The sequence below is a fragment of the Cetorhinus maximus genome, chromosome 7 (assembly GCF_964194155.1).
Source record: "Cetorhinus maximus chromosome 7, sCetMax3.hap1.1, whole genome shotgun sequence".
Lineage (NCBI taxonomy): Eukaryota > Metazoa > Chordata > Chondrichthyes > Lamniformes > Cetorhinidae > Cetorhinus > Cetorhinus maximus.
The window spans coordinates 44533925-44555679 of NC_135885.1; the positions used below are offsets into that span (position 1 = coordinate 44533925).

Below are 21755 nucleotides of genomic sequence, written 5' to 3' on the forward strand. Positions count from 1 at the left end.
AAAGTTATTGCTGCTTCAAGGATAGGTAGATGTCCTGCCTTGGTTATTTGAGGTGGAATATGGGTGTAGTACTGTAGTGGTTATGTTACTAGATTTGTAATGTAGAAAACCTGACTATTGATCCAGAGACATGAGTTCAAATCCTACCACTGGAGAATTTAAATTCAATTAATTAAATAAATCTATTCATTTACTTTTTTGCAGTGGTTTGATGTAACTGAGTGGTTTGCTAGGCCATTTCAGAGGGAAGTTAATAGTCAACCACATCACTTTGGGTCAGGATCCGTAATAGTGACCATGAAACTACTGAATTGTTTTAAAACCCATCTCATTCAGGAGTGTCCTTTAAGGAAGAAAATCTACTATCTTTTCATAGTCTGGCCTATGTGTGTCTCCAGTTTCTCAGTTCTATCAAACAGCTATGGAAAATGTCTAATAATAAAACTGGCAGACTACCTGGCATAGACCTAGGCAGTGGATGCAACAAAAATGCACTCAATTCAGTTGACCCTGCAAAATCCTCCTCACTAACCTGGGGACCTGTGCAAAAATTTGGAGAGCTGGCCTACAGCTTTACATTGGCTGAAAGGTACCATTCTGTGATTATGGCAATGTCCCAGATTTGTCCATCACCATCTCTGGGTATGTATTGTCCCACCGACAGGACAGATCCAGCAGAAGTGGTGGCACAGTGGGAGGGAGCTAGACTGCAAGTTCTCAACATTGACTCTGGACCCCATGAGGTCTCATGGAATCAGGTTAAACATGGGCAAGGAAACCTCCTGCTGATGATTACCTACAACTCTCCTTTGGGTAATAAGTCTGTATTCCTCATGTTGAACACCACTTGGAAGAAGCACTGAGGGTAGCAAGGACACAATGTACTTTGGATTGGGGTCTTCAATGACCATCAATGTTATGCTAAATGGGATAGATTCAGAACAAACCTAGCAGCTCAAAGCTGGCTATCTGTGGTCTGGCATACTCCCCACTCAACCGTTTCCTTCAAGCTAAGGATCAATCCTGGTTCAAATAAGAAGTATAGGAGGACATGCCAGGAGCAGCACAAAGCATACTTTAACAAAACATGAGGTACTAACCTGGTGAAGTTATAACACAGGACCTCATGCATGTTTGGCAACAAGCCAAGCAATCCCATAACCAATTAATCAGATCAAAGATCTGCAGTCCTGCTGCATCGAGTTGTAAATGGTGATGGAAAATTAAACAATACAGGAGGAGGTGTCTCCACAGGCATCCCCACTCTCAATAACAGTGAAGCCCAGCACGTGGTGCAAAAGGTAAGGGTGAAGCACTTTCAACCATTTTCAGCCCAAAGTGTCGAGTGGTTGATCTATCTCAGTCTTCTGAGGACTCACCATCACAGAAGCGTATCTTTAGCCAATTGAATCAGATGCTGCTTGTTGAGTGTTTCTAGCACATTCTGTTTCAGATTGCTAGCATCTGGATTGTAAAAACTAGCCATATGTTACTCCTTCTATGTTATAGCAAGGAAACTGAGATACTGTAATGGAGTTCTTCAACTTGACACAGAAATTAAACAATCTTCTAAGGGTTAATGTTTCTGTAGTGTTAACCTTATTCATTTATTTCAGAGTGAGTGACACAGTTGTGTGAATCAGATGACCAAATTCAAACATAATATAAAACAGATGTTGAGAAAGATGCCTTTTATCTCTATGTAACAGACAAGAAACTTGTTCACTTACTTGTAGTTATGAAAGCAAGAAAAATGTTACTTTTACCAAATGTGCAAGCTAAAATGATTATTTGAATCATGCTGAATATGTATTTTCTTATTTTTAGTGTGTGGAACCAAAGAGTTGGCTCTGAATGACTTCTTAAGTGGTTTGGAGAGTTCTGGATGGCTTCGCCACATAAAAGCTGTGTTGGATGCTGCCATATTTCTTGCTAAAGTACGTGTTGTTTCACTATATATGTTTTTAAACTTTTTTATATGCAGAGAGGAAATTATTTACCTAATAATTTAGCATATAAAGGAAAAATATTGCTTTATGTATAAGCAGACAGGCATGCTGCCAAGGTATAGTCTATATTGCAAAGTTGGTATAGTCTTCACTGGCTTGAAGCTTTTTTACACCTTTGCTAGTAATTTTCTCCTCTGTCTTCCCTTTGTCCTGAAAGAATTCCTTCCTTGTTGGGATTGGTTCCACTGGCACGAGTCACCTTCAGTATCTTATCATGTTTGGGTAGAGGCCATGAATGGTAATGCACAATTCCACCTCAAGATGCATCACAGCAGAGCTTGATTTATTATTTTATGGGATGTGTACATTGCTGGCAAGGCCAGCATTTGTTGCCCATCTCTAATTGCCCTTGAACTGAATGGCTTGCTATATGTTCTGATCCAACACTAATGCATCTATACTTGCAAGATACAAATCAGGAGCAAGAAATCATATTGTCCTCCATAATCCCCATATCAGGACCACTGAGTCAATTGTTTCCTTATTTATTCCTTGAGTGAGATCAACTGACCCAGCACAGACTGGAGTTCCAATCTTAAACCTTCCTGGCTGAGCTCTTTATTTTCCTAATCAGCTGACTTTTTGGTAAGCATAAAGCTGTTTTAGAATCTAACCCCAATTGTGGTGTAAGCGATGTGCAGTCAGTTTTGAAATTTTTCTTTTTGGTAAAACTCTGAAGGTACATTTTAGCACAGCTAAGATTTTATTTCCGACTAACAGTATTTCTACAAAAGAAAGATAGACGGTACAAAAGCTTACTGATCAGTTCCCATTATACAGTCTTAGCATGGTGCCATACTGTTGTGTCTGAAGGATTGAAATGCAAATGGAATGGTCAGCCACAAGAAGTAGAAAAGTGTTTTTTCTCTACGTGGTGAACGTGGAATATATGAATGAAGGTAGTATCTCACTCATGTGCACTACAAAAGTCTACTTTCTTGGGCTCAGTTCATATGAATTGAAATGTGATTTTCCTACACAGTAGCTAAGAAGTGCATAGGAAAAGAAACAAACTGTTTTTACTCTAAGCTTGTACATTGAAACATTTAGTTCTGTAACTACTGAGCTCTCCAACCAAGACGTAGCTTGGCTGGTGGTGAGAAAGGCCCTCCCCGTCAGATCCTTCCTACACGCCAGGAGTCTCACCCCCTCTGCACGTTGCCCTCGAGGTGGCTGTGGTGGGGAAGAGACCGTTGTTCACCTCCTTGTAGATTGTGCCTTTGCAAAGAAAGTCTGGAGAGAGATGCAGTGGTTGCTGTCGAGGTTCATCCCGAGCAGTTCTGTGACACAGGACTCTGTGCTCTACGGGCTGTTCCCAGGGACACACACCGAGACAAACATCGACTGCAGCTGGAGGATCATCAACTCGGTGAAAGAGGCGCTTTGGTCTGCCCGAAACTTGTTGGTCTTCCAGCACAAAGAGTTGTCCCCGACCGATTGTTGCGGACTGGCACAATCCAAAGTCCAGGACTACGTGCTGAGGGACGCACTAAAGCTTGGGGCAGCTGCCGCAAAGGCGCAATGGGGAAGGGTCGCTGTCTAAGACCTTTCTACCACAGCGCACCGAGAGACTGGGAACTGTTTAGAGCCCCTCGGGCTGTACAGATCAAAATGAAAGGCTGTAAATGATTGTAATATTGTTTGTACTGATGCACCTGGTGATACATTTTGTAAAAGTTTAACCTGGATTGTACCCTTGTAATGTTGTTTTTGAAATGGTTTTGAATGTGATTGAAGATTTTTTATGAATAAAGTATATTTTTACAAAAAAAAAAAATTTTGACAGAAAGCGAAAAGATGAAAGGTGGTGTAATTTAGGCTTGAAACCACTAATTAGCTTTTAATGATTCATTTTGCTTCTGATTTCTGCGCTAGCAGGTGGAGTTATGGTAAACTTTCACATTTGTACTTTAAAACAATTCCAAAATCATAAAACCCAAAACTTATTGCAGATTTTCTACAGTAACAAGTAACTTGGACCACTTGCTCTTGATGAAATCTTTTTGTGAGAAATACACATAAGAGTTCTCTATTAATCTCTGATTTGAATAAAAGTTCAATGGGAAGGTAACAAGCCAGCAATAATACCAGTCCCAGTTATCATTTATAATTAAAAATGTCCTATTATACAACACTTCTTGCAGTGGAAAAAAACATCAAGCCAGGCTTTTGCAAGTGTGTTCTTCTGTGCACCCTTATAACAGTTCCTCGCATTCAAGTCTGGTAAACAAGAACTCCCTATTGAAACAAACAAACGTTTTGCATGATGGAACACAAAGCAAAAATGCTGGACATGTTCAGATCAGGCAGCATCTGTGGAAAGAACAGACAAGTTAATGTTTCAATGTCAATTCTTCACCTCAATTATTAACTTGTTTGTTCTCTTCAATTATGTTTCCTGACAGGCTGAGTACCTATAATGTTTTCTGTTTCAAATTTCCAGCATCTGCAGTATTTTGCTTTTATGCAGGCTAGATAATGGCTCTGACTCTCTCACAATAGCCAACTCATTAGGAAAGGATCAATCTATTGCCCTCACAGGGAGACTGTTTACAAGCAATTAATATAGTAGTCAGGAATGTGAATTTCTTCCTTTCTATCAATATAAAGAAATAAAAGCACCAAAACTCTCAATGCAGATAAAGAAATAGAAGATTGTCTTCTCTTCAAATAGTTTACATGGAACAAATTTGATATCTAAAATAAGATATGAAACTTACATCCATAACTCTCCTGTCAAAAACAATTAATCAAAATAATATTCGCTACTGATGATGAACAGATTGGTGAACTGAAGCTTCAAGTGGATGAACATGTATTGAAGATAAGAACCTGAAAAAAGAGTTGTATTATTTAATCTCTAGGCTTTATAGGGTTGGTGGTGTACATTTAAGCATTTGATCCACTGCAGCTAAAAATACTGATAGCACTGAATGGATATTTAATCTCTCGTTTTAATTAGTGCATGTGTGCTCGGATCAAACTGTAAGCCTGCTTCCATGGAATAGCCTGCATATTCTGATAATATAAAGTTTGACCTTGCAGTTGCTGACATCAAAGTTTTAAGCACCAATCTCCTTTAAGAACTGTCGATTGTACTTTACTGTCCTGAAGAAATAAGTTTGTCTGAACGGTTCCATGACACACGCTTTCTCGTCTATATTTTGAACAGACAGTGGGATATGAAGGTGCCAGTGTTTTAGTCCATTGCTCTGATGGTTGGGATCGTACGGCCCAAGTCTGTTCCTTGGGTTCACTGCTTTTGGATCCATACTATAGAACAATAAAAGGGTTTATGGTAAGAAAAGTTTTATTTTTAAAAATAACTGCACTAGTCCTTTTAGCTATGTGTAGACCAAGTTCAATTTTGTAAATAGCAATTCAGGATATGGTATTGTACTCGACCAGAATTAGTAATGAATTTTACCCGTTTCCATTAATCAGCCCTGTGGAGATTTAAATTTATCATAGCTGCCATGATTGCTGCTGCTCAAGCTCTAGTGAGGAATAGTATAGATTAAGTTATATTGCACTTTACACCACTAGCACCTATATAGTTATCAGAATAGCTTGTATCTTGGAGTGCGAGAAAACGTGGTCAAAGTAACTATGAGAGTCAGTAGGCTGATCGACAGCTTATCCTCAGAAATGGAAATAAGAAAGTCAAGGAAGGGAAGAGTCTGAAATGGACCATGTGAAGGTGAGGGAAGGGTAGAAATTGGAAGAAAGGCTGATGAAATTTTCCAGTATGGGTTAGAATAGGAAGTGGCACCAATAGTCATCAACATACCAGAAGAAAGTGTTTAGGGAGGGGGACCTGAGTAGGACTGGAACAATGAATGTTCCATGTATTCAGTGAAAAGGACTGCATAAGCTAGAGGACCCATTTGGGTTCCCACAACTATGCCTTTTATTTGGAGGAAGTGAATCAGGGGAGGAGTTGAGAACAAGTTCAACAAGGTGGAGAAGCTTGGTGGTGGATGGTTACTGGTTGGATCTCCATTCAAGGGCAGGACCCTTATGCTGTCCTGGTGAGGAATGAGGGTAGCAATGAGAATACTACAATTATCTTCCATACCCATGGTCCAGCATAGGACTTATAAGTGTTGTTGGAGATGTATCAGGTTCAGCTTTAATGTCCCCCTGCAGATGAATAGCTTGCCAATGCTCACTGTCTAGGCTTGCATGAGAAATAATCACGTGGATGTGACATTGAAGGGCCACTAATGCATGTGGAATTGTGTCCCACCATGAATTACTGCGTTCAGGAGAGGAGAAGAAAAAAGCAAAGAAAAATGACACAGGGGAAAATTAGTAATTGTTCTCTAAATCGCATGTTAATCCATGTGGGAAACTTGGTGGAAAAGCAGGATGTTAAAAGAAACACAAATTATAATAGTACAAGCAAATGGGAAAATCAGGTTGGTAGTGGATCCCAAGAAAAGGAATTTGTGGAATGTCTACAAGATGGCTTTTTGGAGCAGCTTGTGGTGGAGCCCACGAGGGAACAGGCAATTCTAGATTTAGTGATGTGTAATGAGGCAGATTTGATAAGGGAGCTTAAGGTGAAGGAACCCTTAGGAGGAAGTCACCATAATATGATAGAATTTACCCTGCAATTTGAGAGGAAAAAGCTGGAATCAGATGTAACGGTATTACAGTTGAATAAAGGCAACTACAGAGGCATGAGGGAGGAGCTGGCCAGAATTGCCTGGGAGATGAGCCTAGCAGGAAAGACAGTGGAACAGCAATGGCAGGAGTTTCTGGGTGTAATTTGGGAGACACAGCAAAAATTCATCCCTAGGAAGAAGAAGCATACTAAAGGGAGGATGAGACAACCATGGCTGACAAGGGAAGTCAGGGACAGCATAAAAGCTAAAGAGAAAGCATACAATGCGGCGAAGAGCAGAGGGAAACCAGGGGATTGGGAAGCCTACAGAGGACAACTAAAAAAGAAATAAGGAGGGAGAAGATTAAATATGAGGGTAAACTAGCCAGTAATATAAAAGAAGATTGCAAGAGTTTTTTTAGATATATAAAGGGTAAGAGAGAGACAAAAGTAGATATTGGGCCACTGGGAAATAACACTGGAGGAGTAGTAGTGGGGAACAAAGAAATGGCGGAGGAACTGAATAGGTACTTTGTGTCAGTCTTCACAGTGGAAGACACGAGTGACATCCCCAAAGTTCAAGAGAGTCAGGGGGCAGAGGTGAGTGTGGTGGCCATTACCAAGGAGAAGGTGCTAGGAAAACTGAAAGGTCTGAAAGTGGATAAATCACCTGGACCAGATGGATTACACCCCAGAGTTCTGAAGAAGATAGCTGAAGAGATAGTGGAGACGTTAGTGGTGATCTTTCAGGAATCACTGGAGTCAGGGAGGGTCTCAGAGGACTGGAAAATCGCTAATGTAACCCCCCTGTTTAAGAAGGGAGTGAGGCAAAAGACAGGAAACTACAGGCCGATTAGCCTGACCTCAGTCGTTGGTAAGATTTTAGAGTCCATTATTAAGGATGAGATTTCAGAATACTTGGAAGTGCATGGTAAAATCGGGCAAAGTCAGCATGGTTTCATCAAGGGGAGGTCATGCCTGACAAATCTATTAGAATTCTTTGAGCAGGTAACGAGTAGGTTAGACAAAGGAGAGCCGATGGATGTTATCTACTTGGACTTCCAGAAGACCTTTGACAAGGTGCCACACAGGAGGCTGCTCAGTAAGATAAGAGCCCATGGTGTTAGAGGCAAGGTATTAGCATGGATAGAAGATTGGCTGTCTGGCAGGAGGTAGAGAGTGGGGATAAGGGAGTCCTTCTCAGGATGGCGGCCGGTGACTAGTGGAGTTCCGCAGGGGTCAGTGTTGGGACCACAACTTTTCACTTTATACATTAATGATCTAGATGAAGGAACTGAGGGCATCCTGGCTAAGTTTGCAGATGATACAAAGATAGGTGGAGGGACAGGTAGTATTGCGGTGGCGGGGAGGCTGCAGAAGGATTTGGACAGGTTAGGAGAATGGGCAAAGAAGTGGCAGATGGAATACAATGTGGGGAAGTGTGAGGTCATGCACTTTGGTAGGAAGAATAGAGGCATGGACTATTTTCTAAATGGGGAGAGAATTCAGAAATCTGGAGTGCAAAGGGACTTGGGAGTCCTAGTCCAGGATTCTCTTAAGGTTAACTTGCAGGTTGAGTTGGTAGTTAGGAAGGCAAATGCAATGTTGGCATTTATTTCGAGAGGACTAGAATATAAAAGCAGGGATGTGCTGCTGAGGCTTTATAAGGCTCTGGTCAGACCATATTTAAAATATTGTGAGCAATTTTGGGACCCTTATCTCAGGAAGGATGTGCTGGCCCTGGAGAGGGTCCAGAGGAGGTTCACGAGAATGATCCCAGGAATGAAAGGCTTAACATGTGAGGAACGTTTGAGGACTCTGGGTCTATACTCGATGGAGTTTAGAAGGATGAGGGGGGATCTGATTGAAACTTACAGAATACTGAAAGGCCTGGATGGAGTGGACGTGGGGAAGATGTTTCCATTAGTAGGAGAGACTAGGACCTGAAGCCACAGCCTCAGAGTAAAGGGAAGACCTTTTAGAACAGAGACGAGGAGAAACTTCTTTAGCTAGAGAGTGGTGAATCTATGGAATTCATTGCCACAGAAGGCTGTGGTCAGGTCATTGTGTGTATTTAAGACCGAGATAGATAGGTTCTTGATTGGTATGGGGATCAAAGGTTACGGGGAGAAGGCGGGAGAATGGGGTTGAGAAACTTATCAGCCATGATTGAATGGCGGAGCAGACTCGATGGGCCGAATGGCCTAATTTCTGCTCCTATGTCTTATGGTCTAATGCAAGTTCAGTCCTTTGGGGGAAAACTGTAGCGGAGCAGGTTTAATTACTTTAGAGAATGAATCCTGTTGGTTGATTTGTGGTTATAGCATGTTGTAATGTTAGCCACAATTCCAGTGACGCAGGCTGTTGAACTTGTTTTTAGATGATTTTAATTTTGTTTGCTCTGGAGGCTTGTTTTGGGAGTGCCATCTCCATGAGCCATTCTTCACCTCCTCATAGACTGAAAGTTAGGAACTGTATGTGCAGCAGTGTTGGCCTCTGCTGTGAGATGCAAAGACCCAGAGTGAAAACATTAGAGCTGTGTTCACTCTTTAGAAACTAGTCCCTTTAATCAGGCACAGCTTTTGTAGACCCTCATCTTTGTGAGTCCCTAATTCTGTCGGCCCCCAGTAGCTTGTCTCCTTTACTGAATGGAATGCAGCTAATAGAGGGATAAACAAGGCTTTTGTCTCGCCCTGTGTTCCTGTTATATAAAAGTGCCTCAGTAGCTAGGTGACTCATTCTTACTAATCATAATATTATCCATACTTTAATGAGATTTTAATCATTTAACAGCATGGACCCAATAGGCCAAAAGGCCTCCTTCTGTGCCTTAATGACTCTGACTCTAATTTAAACTTCAGGAGTAGGATTTGAATCCTAATGAGGCATAATTGATTTGTGGCTAAGTGTGACACCAGACAGACCATTAAGGTCATATATGGATGAAGGAAAGTGTTAACAGCATCATCATGATCGATTCAATTTATAATTCCTATCTTCATGAAGCTTCATGTTTCAGAAGTGTACTGATAAAAACTAGTTTGTGTGAGCGGACTGGATTAATTAAATCTGACTCTTTCCATTGACTAATCTTTTCGTTGTGAGCTGCTAAATCATTGAATTTACACAGTACAGTAAACTAATTTCAGTCAGTAGTATATTGTAGTACACTAGCATAAAAAGCACTCAAATCCCATCCTAATTGAGTAGTGGAACACAAATCTGTTGCATATACTAATGATATAATCATTTTTTTAATGTTTCCTTGCAACTAATATCTTTTCTATTCTAAGGTTTTGATACAAAAAGACTGGATTTCATTTGGGCACAAGTTTGCTGACAGGTAATGTGAATACAACTTGAGTGAGAAAATTATAATTATTATAAACTAATTTGGAAGAAACTAACTTGGATATTTGGAAGAAAGAAAAGAGAAAGACGTACGTTTATATGATGTTTTCATGCCCACCAGATGTCTCAAAGTGTTTTACAGCCAATGAAGTACTTTTTGAAGTGTGGTCACTATTGTAATGTAGGAAAAACTTGCGCACAGCAAACTCTGACAAACCAGCAAGGATTTTTGTGTGCAAGCCCTGGAATGGGTCTTGCACCCGGTACTCTGTAACTGAGAGGCGAGAGTGCTACCAGCTAAGCCACAGATGACACAAACATAAGGGCATTATAGTTAAGCTCTTTGCCAAAGCAATATTTTAGATTTATGGTTCAGACTGAGTTAGTTGGAGTCTTGAATTTCACCTTATACTCAAATGTTTTATCTTTGCCCCCTTTGAGTTAATTGTCATTCTTTCAGTAAGATTAATATAAATTTGAACTCTGGTCTAATATATTTTCAGGATTGCTTTTTGATTTGATTTGAACTATTTTTGTAAAAAAAAGGTCCAGTAATGATTCTACACTTTGAGGGGAAAAACATGGTGATTTTAAGATTTTTCCAAACCAATTTCATGATAGATCCACCCTCTAGGATCTCACTCCAGCAATTGTCAAATTTGTAATGAAAATTTAATGACCCTACATTTTGCATAAATCAAAGTAAAGAAGTTGCTTATTGCACCTTATGTCCTCAGCACCTCCCACACGCCTTTATTTTTCTCTTCTTATTCATTTACGGCATGCGGGCTTTGCTGGCTGGGCCAGCATTTATTGCCTATTCCTAGTTGCCCTTGAGAAGGTGGTGGTGAGCTGCCTTCTTGAACCGCTGCAGTCCACATGATGTAGGTACACCCACAGTGCTGTTAGGAAGAGAGTTCCAGGATTTTGACCCAGCTACCGTGAAGGAACGGCGATATATTTCCAAGTCAGGATGGTGAGTGACTTGGAGGGGAACTTCCAGGTGGTGGTTTTCCCATCTGTCTGCTGCCCTTGTCCTTCTAGCTGGTAGTGGCTGTGGGTTTGGAAAGTGCTGTCTAAGGAGCCTTGGTGAATTCCTGCAGTGCACCTTGTAGATGGTACACACTGCTGCTACTGTGCATCGGTGGTGGAGGGAGTGAATGTTTGTGGATGTGGTGCCAATCAAGCGGGCTGCTTTGTCCTGGATGATGTCAAGCTTCTTGAGTGTTGTGGGAGTTGCACTTATCCAGGCAAGTGAGGGAGTGTTCCATCACACTCCTGACTTGTGCCTTGTAGATGGTGGACAGGCTTTGGAGAGTCAGGAGGTGAGTTACACATCACAGGATTCCCAGCCTCTGACCTGCTTTTGTAGCCACAGTATTTATATGGCTAGTCCAGTTGAGTTTCTGGTCAATGGTAACCCCTCACCCCCACCGGATGTTGATAGTGGGTGATTCAGTGATAGTAATAGTTAGATTCTCTCTTGTTGGAGATGGTCCTTGGGTGGCGCGAATGTTATTTGCCACTAGTCAGCCCAAGCCTGGATATTGTTCAGGTCTTGCTGCATTTGGACATGGACTGCTTCAGCATCTGAGGAACCGTGAATGGTGCTGAACATTGTGAAATCATCAGCCAACATCACCTCTTCTGACCTTATGACAGAAGGAAGGTCATTGATGAAGCAGCTGGAGATGGTCGGGCCAAGGACACTACCCTGAGGAACTCCTGTAATGATGTCCTGGAGCTGAGATGACTGACCTCCAACAACCACAAGCATCTTCCTTTGTGCTAGGTATGCCTCCAACCAGTGGAGAGTTTTCCCCTGATTCCCATTGACTCCAGTTTTGCTAGGTTTCCTTGATCCCACACTCAGTCAAATGCAACCTTGATGTCAAGGGCAGACACTCTCGCCTCACCTTCAGCTCTTTTGTCCATGTTTGAACCAAGACCATAATGAAGTCGGGAGCTTAGTGGCCCTGGTGGAACCCAAACTGGGCATCAGTGAGCAGGCTATTGCTAAGCAAGTGCTGCTTGATAGCACTGTTGATGACTCCTTCCATCATTTTACTGATGATTGAGAGTAGACTGATGGGGCAGTAACTGGCCAGATTGGATTTGTCCTGTTTTTTATGTGCAGGACATACCATAAGATGTAGGAGCAGATGTAGGCCATTTGGCCCATCAAGTCTGCTCCCCATTCAATGAGACCATGGCTGATCTGATTGCCCTCGAATCCACTTTCTTGCCTTTTCTCCATAATCCTTGATTCCCTTACTGATTAAAAATCTGTTTATCTCAGCCTTGAATATACTTAACAACCCAGCCTCTACAGCCCTTTGCGGTGAAGAATTCCACAGATTGACTACCCTCTGAGAGAAGAAATTCCTCCTCATCTTTGTTTTAAATGGGCGCCCCCTTACTCTGAGATTATGCCCTCTGGTCCTAGACTCTCCCACAAGGGGGAAACCATCTCTCAGCATCTACCATGTCAAGCCCCCTAAGAATCTTAAATGTTTTAATAAGGTTACCTCTCATTCTTCTAAACTCCAGAGAGTACAAGCCAACCTACTCAACCTCTCCTCATAAGAAAATCCCTCCATCCCCAGGATCAATCGAGTGAACTTTCTCTGGACTGCCTCCAATGCCAGCATATCTTTCCTTAGATAAGGGGACCAAAACTGTTCACAGTATTCTAGGTGTGGTCTAATTAGTGCCTCGTATAGTTTTAACAAGACTTCCCTATTTTTATCCTCCATTCCCTTTGAAATAAAGGCCAAGTTGCATTTGCCTTCCTTTTACCTGCTGAACTTGTACGATAGCTTTTTGGGCTTCATGCACTGGGGCCCCCAAATCCCTCTGTGCTGCAGCTTTCTTCAGTCTTTCTCCATTTAAATAATATTAAGCTCCTCTATTCTTCCTGCCAAAGTGCGTAACCTCACACTTTCCCACATTATATTCCGTCTGCCATGCTTTTGCCTGCTCAATTAACCTATATATATCCCTCTGTAGACTCTTTGTGTCATCCTCACCACTTGCCTTCCCACCTATTTTTGTGTCATCTGCAAATTTAGGGACAGTACATTCATTTCCCTCATCCAAGTCATTAATATATATTGTAAATAATTGTGGCCCCAGCACTGATCCCTGTGGCACTCCACTAGTTACAGGTTGCCATCTTGAAAATGCCCCCATATCCCAACTCTCTGTCTTCTATTAGTTAGCCAGTCCTCTATTCATGGCTAATATACTACCCCCAACACCATAGGCTCTTATCTTATTAAGTAGCCTTATGTGTGACACCTCATCCATTTGCCTTTTGGAAATCCAAATATATTACATCATCTGGTTCCCCTTTATCTATCCTGCTTGTTACCTCCTCAAAGAATTCTAATAAATTTGTCAGACATGATTTCCCCTTTATGAAGCCATGCTGACTCTGCTTGATTATGTTATGCATTTCTAAATGCTCTGCTATTGCATCCTTTATAATAGACTCCAACATTTTCCCAATGACAGATGTTAAGCTAACTGGCCTATAGTTACCTGTTTTTTGTCTCCCTCCCTTTTTGAATAAGGGTGTTACATTGGCAGTTTTCCAATCCTCTGGGACTTTTTCAGAATATAAGGATTCTTGGAAGATTACCAGCAGTGCATCCACTATCTCTGCAGCTATTTCCTTTAATATCCTAGGATACAACCCATCAGGTCCAGGTGACTTATCGGCCATTAGCCCCATTAGTTACACTAGTACTTTTTCTCTAGTGATAGTTATTGTATTTATTTCCTCCTTCCCTTTTGCCCCATGATTATTTAGTAATTTTGGTATGCTATTAGTGTTTCTACTGTGAAGACTGATGCCAAGTATTTATTCAACTCCTCTGCCGTTTCCTGGTTCCCCATTATTATTTCCCCAGCCTCATTCTCTAAGGGGCCTGTGTTCATTTTGGCCTCTCTCTTCCTTTTTATATTTTTAAAGAAGCCCTTACTGTCCGTTTTTATATTACTTGCTAGTTTACCCTCAAAGTTTATTTTCTCCCTCTTAATTTATTTTTGGTCATCTTCTGTTGGTTTTTAAAACTTTCCCGATACTTTGGCTTACCACTAATCTTTGCCACATTGTATGTTTTTTCTTTCACTTTGATACTATTCTTAACTCCCTTGGTTAACCATGGTTGGTTTATCCCCTTCCTACAATCCTTCTCCCTCACTGGGATATATCTTTGTTGTGAGTCATGAACTATTTTCTTAAATGTGTGCCATTGTTCATCAACTGTCTTTTCTGCTAAACTCCTTTCCCAGTCCATTCTAGCCAACTCTGCCCTCATTCCTTTGTAATTACCCTTATTTAAGTTTAGCAGAGTTATTTCCGAACTAAGTTTCTCACTCTCAAACTGAATGCTAAATTCTACTATGTTATGGTCATTGTTTCCTAGGGGATCTTTTACTCTGAGACCATTTATTAAACCTGCCTCAATACACATTACCATATCCAGAATAGCCTGATCCCTGGTTGGTTCCACAACATATTGTTCTAGGAAACTGTCCCGAATACACTCTATGAATTCTTGTTTGTGGCTACCTCTGCCAATTTGATTTTTCCCAATCTACATGAGGATTAAAGTCACCTATGATTAATATACTGCCTTTTTTACATGCCTTCATTTTTTCCTGATTTATTCTCTGTCCTGACAACATAGCCACTGTTCAGGGGCCTATAGACTACTCCCATCAGTGTTGTCTTCCCCTTGTTATTTCTTACCCCCATCCATATGGATTCCACATGTTCCGATCCAAGATCATTTCTTGCTATCGTACTTATTTCATTCTCGTACTAACAAAGCTACCCCACCACCTTTTCCTTCCCGCCTGTCCTTTCGAAAAGTCACTTTCCCCTGAATATTTAGTTCCCAGCTTTGATCTCCTTGTAACCATGTCTCTGTAATGTCTATAAGATCATACCCATTAATGTCTATTTGTGCCGTTAATTCATTTATTTTGTTCCAAATACTATGTGCAGGTAAGTAAAGAGCCATTAATTTTGCCTTTTTACAATTTTTTCCCTCTTTAACCCTATTTGCTGCTTTTTAAAAATGTTTGTACACTCTGTCCCTTCCCGTCACACCTGGGCAATTTTTGATATAGCCAGGTAGATGCCAATTTTGTAACTAATGAATTACTTTTAAAGCGCAATCATTGTTATATATGGCAAACACCAACAGTCATTTAGCACACATAAAGGTTTCATGAACAGCAAATGAAAAGAATCACCAGGCAACCTCTTTTGGTGGTGCTGATAAAGTGAAGAAATTAGTTAGGACACTGGGATAATTTAATGCGCCACTTGATTATTGCCTTGGGTTCTTTTACATCCATGAGAATGTGCAAACAGTGTAACATTTTGTATAAGTATGGCACTTTGACAGCACAGCTATTTGTAAAGCAGCATTAAAGTGTCAAAATGTAATGCGTATTTATAAGTTTCCAAAGTGGAACCCAATTTGGGAGCACATAGCCACTTGAGAATTGCTCTGTATATAAATAAACATTGTGCAGCCTTTATTCCAGTTTTTGCTAAGTATATGTTTCTACTCCATCTCCCCCCCCTCCCCCTTTCCCATTCGAATCATATTTCCCCAAATTTCTCCTTTTATCTTCCTCTCCTTCAGGTGGTGGTTCAGATTGATTCCATGGATGGCACCAGCCTTGTTCTAGCTACTATTTGTTAAGTGACAATGGGCATTGAATGTTGGACTGTGCATGAATGATGGTTGAATGAGTTGCAGATTTAATTTTCATACTTAAAGAAGTAATGTATCATGAGTTCACTGCTTTTCTTTGAGCCTCAATTATTTACATGGATCTCTGGCCATTTTACAGTTGGACTGTTCTAATAAGATTCCCAGGAAAGTTGAGCAAAACTTGACATTTGGCAATATGGCTACATTTTTTTGATCTAACTTCCAGGTTGCATCCAAGGATGGATTTCCAGGCTTGTAGTACAGCACGGTTACTGAATAATGAGCAAAAACAAATTTTGGCTTTCATTCATCTTTCCTGGCCTACTACAAGGACACTGAAGCTAATTGTGGTAGCTCAATAACTGTTCTGACTAAAAGCTAACTCTGCAGAAACATGAAATGGAAATAGGACTTTCTTTGTCTGCATGTCATGTGGTGTCAGCTGTGACTCAGTTGGGAGCACTCTTGCCTCTGAGTCACAAGGTTCTGGGCTCAAGTCCTACTCCAGCAAAAAATCAGGGCTGATACTCCATTGCAGTACTGAAAGAGTGCAGTAATGTTGGAGATGCCATCTTTTGGAGACGTTAAACTCAGGCCCCATCTCCCAACTTGGGTGGGTGTAGAAGATCCCATGACACTATTTCAAATTTGATGTCCTGACCAGTATTTATCTCTCAATCAGGATCACAAAAACGGATTATCTGATCATTATCAATTTGCTGTTTGTGGGAGTTTGCTGTGTGGATCTTGGCTGTCGTGTTTCCTACATTACAACAGTGACTACATTTCAAAAGTAGATCATTGGCTGTATAGCACTTGGAGGTGTTCAGTGGTCATGAAAAACACTATATAAATGCATGTCTTTCTTTCCTTAACTCACTAAGTCATCCATGTCATATTGAAAACTTGCACTGCAGTAGGTGTTGTGCATCCTGCAATACTACTGTACACAACATTTTAGCTGCGGAGTCAAATTTAAGGGAAGACTATCCCAGGAGCTGAGCTTGTTTAGTTTTGTGTGATGTATTCATAATCACAACTTCTAATTATTACTCTGCTTGAGATTTTCTAGTTATAACAATTATGTCCTATTTATGTTTTGGATTAATTATTTTTTGGTCATTGACACCTATTTCAGATTAATTTAGGATTTCTAGTTTTTTTATCTATTCCCTTTATTATTTCAAAATCCTGAATCAGGGCTCCACTTAAATTTCATTTTATAAAAGAAATAACCTTAGTTCCTAATGTCTATTCTCATAACATAATCCACAAGTCATCTAAACACAAAATACTGTTGGTGATGGAAATCTAAAATAAAAACAGAAAATGCTGTAAATACTCAGCAGGTCAAACAGCATCTGAAGAGAGGGAGAAACAAAGTTAACATTTCAGTTATGTTTTTTAACATTACCTTTGTTTCTCTCTCCACAAATCATCATTGTTGCTATCATTTGCTCTCTTTACAATGTATCAGTATTCTATGCAAGGAATTATAAAAAATAGATATTTAAAAAAGCTAGGTGTATTAAATTGTACTAAAACCTAGTTAGCTTTTATTTCAAAACCATGCTCCTTCAGAAACTAACTGTATCTAGCTGTCTAACTAAATTCACTATATTCTTTTTATTGTCTTTCTGATGTATCATTGCAGATACATTTTTCTGTGAATAATTTTTTTTTATTCATTCACAGGATGTGGGCTTCGCTGGGTGGACTAGCATTTATTGCCCATCCCTGGTTGCCCTTGAGAAGGAAGAATTTGACATGCTTTCTGTTTTTTTTTGTATTTTATATACAGAACAGAGCACATATTGTCATGAACTGTATTCTTGTAGCCCAGTGGTACTTTGCCTAACAGTGCACTTTCCCTGTAGTTATGGAATGTGGGTTTGCACCCTTAAATGTTCCATAAATGATGAGGTCCTGGACTCTTCAGTCTGTGAGGCACAGCAAGAACATGGTACCTCCCTGGATGAAGGAAGGCAAAATGAAAGGAGCCTCTATATTTCCAAATTATTAGTAATAGATCAGAAGAGATGGTTGACTCCTACCTTTCTCACCCTCAGTCGTCTGGGTTTACTTTCTTGATCAAATGAGAGCATCCAAAAGAAATTGGGAAGTGAAATATTTCATTTAATGCTGCTTTCCCTTCTACCTTTCTATTGTGTAGATGTGGCCAGCTTGATGGGGACCCCAAAGAAATATCTCCAGTGTTCACACAGTTTATCGAATGTGTTTGGCACCTGACTGAACAGTTTCCTCGTGTTTTTGAGTACAGTGAAACTTATTTACTTGAGATTCATGAACATGTTCATTCCTGCCAGTTTGGGAACTTCATTGGAAACTGCCAAAAAGAACGGGAGGAAATGAAGTAAGAATTATTACACAGAAGTATGATAGAGTTGGTAAAGTAAATGGAACATTCGGGTTCTCTGTCTGTAATTTGGAGAGCATGTGGGATGGTGCAGGTCACCCGAATTAAAAAAGAATGATTGCTTCAGATCACAGCGGATTTGAGAATATTGTGTTTTCCGAAACTCATTCTTATTTGTATTCTATTGAAAAATAGTATAATCAATGATTTCCATCATGGAGCAGTACCGTGAATGTAGACATCTGATCATGCATGACTCTGAATAACCACTGATCAACTGGTTGAAAAATCAACATTGTACATAATATACATCATTTTATTATTGATAGAATTAAAGATTTCTATTTTAAAAGTTGAACTAAAATGTAACTTTTGAAATCTTTGGAAATTGGCTATGGTAGCATAATAGATAAAAGCAAAATACTGCGGATGCTGGAAATCTATAACAAAAACAAAAATACCTGGAAAAACTCAGCAGGTCTGACAGCATGTGCGGAGAGGAACACAGTTAACGTTTCGAGTCCGAAACCTTAACTGTATTCCTCTCTGCAGATGCTGTCAGACCTGCTGAGTTTTTCCAGGTATTTTTGTTTTTATGGTAGCATAATGTTGTGTTACTGGATAAGTAATCCAAATGCCCCAATTAATGATCCAAAGAAATGCTCAAATCCTACCGTGGAATTTAAATTTAATTAAATAAATCTGGAATATAAAGCCAGTATCGATACTGGTGACCGTGAAACTATCGAATTGTTGTAAAACCCAGCTGGTGTACTGATGTCTTTTAGGGATAGAAATCTGCCAATTTTACCCAGTCTGATCTGTGTGTGCCTCCAAACCTGGATCAATGCATTGAACTCTTAAGTGTCTTCTGAAAAGGCTTAGAAAGCCACTCAGTTTTAATCAAGAAGTCAATTCACCACCAGCTGCTCATGGACAATTAGAAATTAGTAATAAATGCTAACCTTGCAAGCAACATCTCTATCCCGTGAATGAATTTTTAAAAAATTACAACCAACTTTCATAATTTCAAGCAACTGGAGATGTAAATAGAATATGAGTTGTCAATTCTTGTGTATTCTGCTTGTTTTGACAACTTGTTCATTATTATTAACAATTACATTTTATATGATGAGCATTGCTTTAGGAAGTTGTGGAAGGACAATGCTATTGTGTTTGGTAGCAAGTAATAGGTGATTGAGAAACAAGTCACGTGTTCTCTTAATTGTTTATGTGAATTTTACCACAGAGTTGTCTGATCCAATCCTCAATAATCAATGTTTTCCATCAATTTTTAAATTAATTGCAAGTTGAGAATTGATGGTGGTTGTTTTAGAATTTTTAAATTTGAGAAAATAATTGACCATATTTTACATCTTTCAACTGTGAAACTGTGCTTTTTAAACACAAGCATTCTTTTAAAACAATATTTTCAACAAAATCTATTTTTGACAGAATTCAACAGAAAACCCATTCCTTGTGGCCATTCCTTTTAGAAAATCAACACAAGTATCTGAACCCCCTCTATGACCCTAAACTTCCCTGCGCACATGAGGTGCTTGAGCCAAACACTGTCTCCTTCAATTTCAAGTAAGTTCAAGTTATTCTTCAAATTCTATATTATACTTTGCAGCTTATCATGTTGCTCTAATTTTCAATTCATAATTGTGACTTCAGGTTTTGGCGCTGTATGTATCACCAGTTTGATATTACAATACATCCCAGGCAATCACAACTCAGCCGAGTTTTGTCCTTCAGTGAGCAGAATAAACAACTGGAGGTGGAAGCCAAAAAGCTGGAGGAGGTGAGTTGAATATTAACTATGTAAGACAGATATGAACTTCCACCATATAGTTCTACTTGGTGCTTTGCATAGTATACTAAGGCTTATTTCACTCAGTAATTTAGAATAAACTTCCAGTTTGTTTGTCAGCTGTGACTTGGTTGCTTGCATGGTCATCTCTGAGTCAGAAGATTGTGGGTTCAGATCCTGTTCCCAGGACTTGAGCACAGTGATGTAGCCTGACTTTGCCTTGCAGTATTGAGAGAGCACTGGACTGTTGGAGGACTTTCAGATGAAACATTAAGCCAAGGCCCCTTAAATGAACGTGAAAGATTCTGTGGCACCTGAGAAGAGCAGGAAGTTATTCCCAGTGTTTTAGCTAATATTTTTTCCCTCATTTAACATCACAATAGCAGATTATCTGGCTATTATCACATGTCTTTTTGTGGGAGCTTGCTGTGTGCAAATTGGCTGCCATATTTCCTATATTATATCAGTAACTACACTTCAAAAGGTACTTCATTGGCTATAAAGCACTTTGGGATGTCCATTGGCTGTGAACAGCGCTATATAAATGCAAATCTTTCTTTTTCACTTGACCAGTTACTGAAATATGGCTCACAACATTGGTGCAACAACAGCATTGTGCCACAAAATGGTGGGATATTGGCAGCATCTGTGAGTTTGCACATGGTCTCCAATCTCCCCATAGCCTTGGGGGAGTGTTATGACCCAGTAGTTGGTAAAGCTGAGTTATTTAAAAATCCCAGTGGGAAACTTTAAACAACTGTCATAACCTGTACTTTTAAGTGGTATGTTTGAGATGCAGCTCTAAATTCAGGCATCAGACCACCAGTTCGCGAGAGGTTTTATATTAAACTAAATGAAACATTTTATTAAGTTGCAACACATTAAATACATACAAATGGCTACAAATTATTACTGTCATAACTTTTAACAAATTCCCAAACTAATCTCCATTAAGACAACAACAACCCATAGGCCAGAATTTTACTTTTGGCGTGCGGGCGTGCGTCCCGACGTCATTGCAAACTTGCGCGATATTTCGTTCAGCGGGCGTGCGCCGGAGTCGGCTGTGGGCGTGCCAATAATTGAAAGACCTATTAAGGCCGTTAACAAGGCAATTAAGTTGAATTTTACACTGCCCATCCAACCTTACAGTTGGCGGGCAGGCGAAAAGGCCAAGCGGCCTTTACATTTTTTAGGAAACCTCATTCACGAGTGGAATGAAGTTTCCTAAAGCTAATGCAAATTAAATAAAAACTTTCTATTGCCACTAAAAACATGTCCCATCTCATGTGACATTAAGTTTTTAATGTCATTATTAATTTTCTTAAAAAGCGCTACAATTTCCCTGAGGCAGTTTTATGCCTCAGGAAGATTGAAGTGCTCTTTCGCACGCACTGCGCACTAGACCCAACTCTTCTCTCCGCAACCCTCTCCACCCCCCACCCCCCCCGCCACCCGCACAGGCAGCACTCAGTGGTACCGCTCACGATCCACACAGGGCGGGCCTTAATTGGCCTGCACACGTGAATTTACAGTGCGGAGTTGATCATGGGCAGCGGTCGGCTCCCCGATCGCCCCGCCTGCTCTCACCAAGCCTGCCCGACGCAGGCAAAACTTAGGTCATAGACTTTATCAGACACCAGGCAAAGCATTTTCACCTTAAAAGTTCAAAATGAAGTTCGTTTTACTTTGGTTCCTGTGGAAACAGTTGTAGGCTTACAGCTGCTTTGATCTTACATTGCCCCTGCCCTGCACACACAAAACTGCTGTCTGTTATACCTAGCACAGCTCATTGAATGTAAATTCTCATTGCATCACCAGTCTCTTTGAACTCCACCTCTTCTAACAATAAAACCCC

General features: G+C 40.2%; 1 protein-coding gene across 1 annotated transcript in view; it reads left to right on the top strand.

Annotated features, from left to right (window-relative positions):
- The window catches only part of mtmr6 (myotubularin related protein 6), a 67686-nt gene that overhangs the window by 39137 nt on the left and 6794 nt on the right, over positions 1 to 21755 (top strand). The window contains exons 8-13 of the mRNA XM_078545412.1: positions 1828 to 1937; positions 5182 to 5307; positions 9912 to 9961; positions 17881 to 18081; positions 19540 to 19674; positions 19762 to 19888. Of these exons, the coding sequence (XP_078401538.1) occupies positions 1828 to 1937; positions 5182 to 5307; positions 9912 to 9961; positions 17881 to 18081; positions 19540 to 19674; positions 19762 to 19888 (749 nt within the window). The remainder of the gene's footprint in view (positions 1 to 1827; positions 1938 to 5181; positions 5308 to 9911; positions 9962 to 17880; positions 18082 to 19539; positions 19675 to 19761; positions 19889 to 21755) is intronic.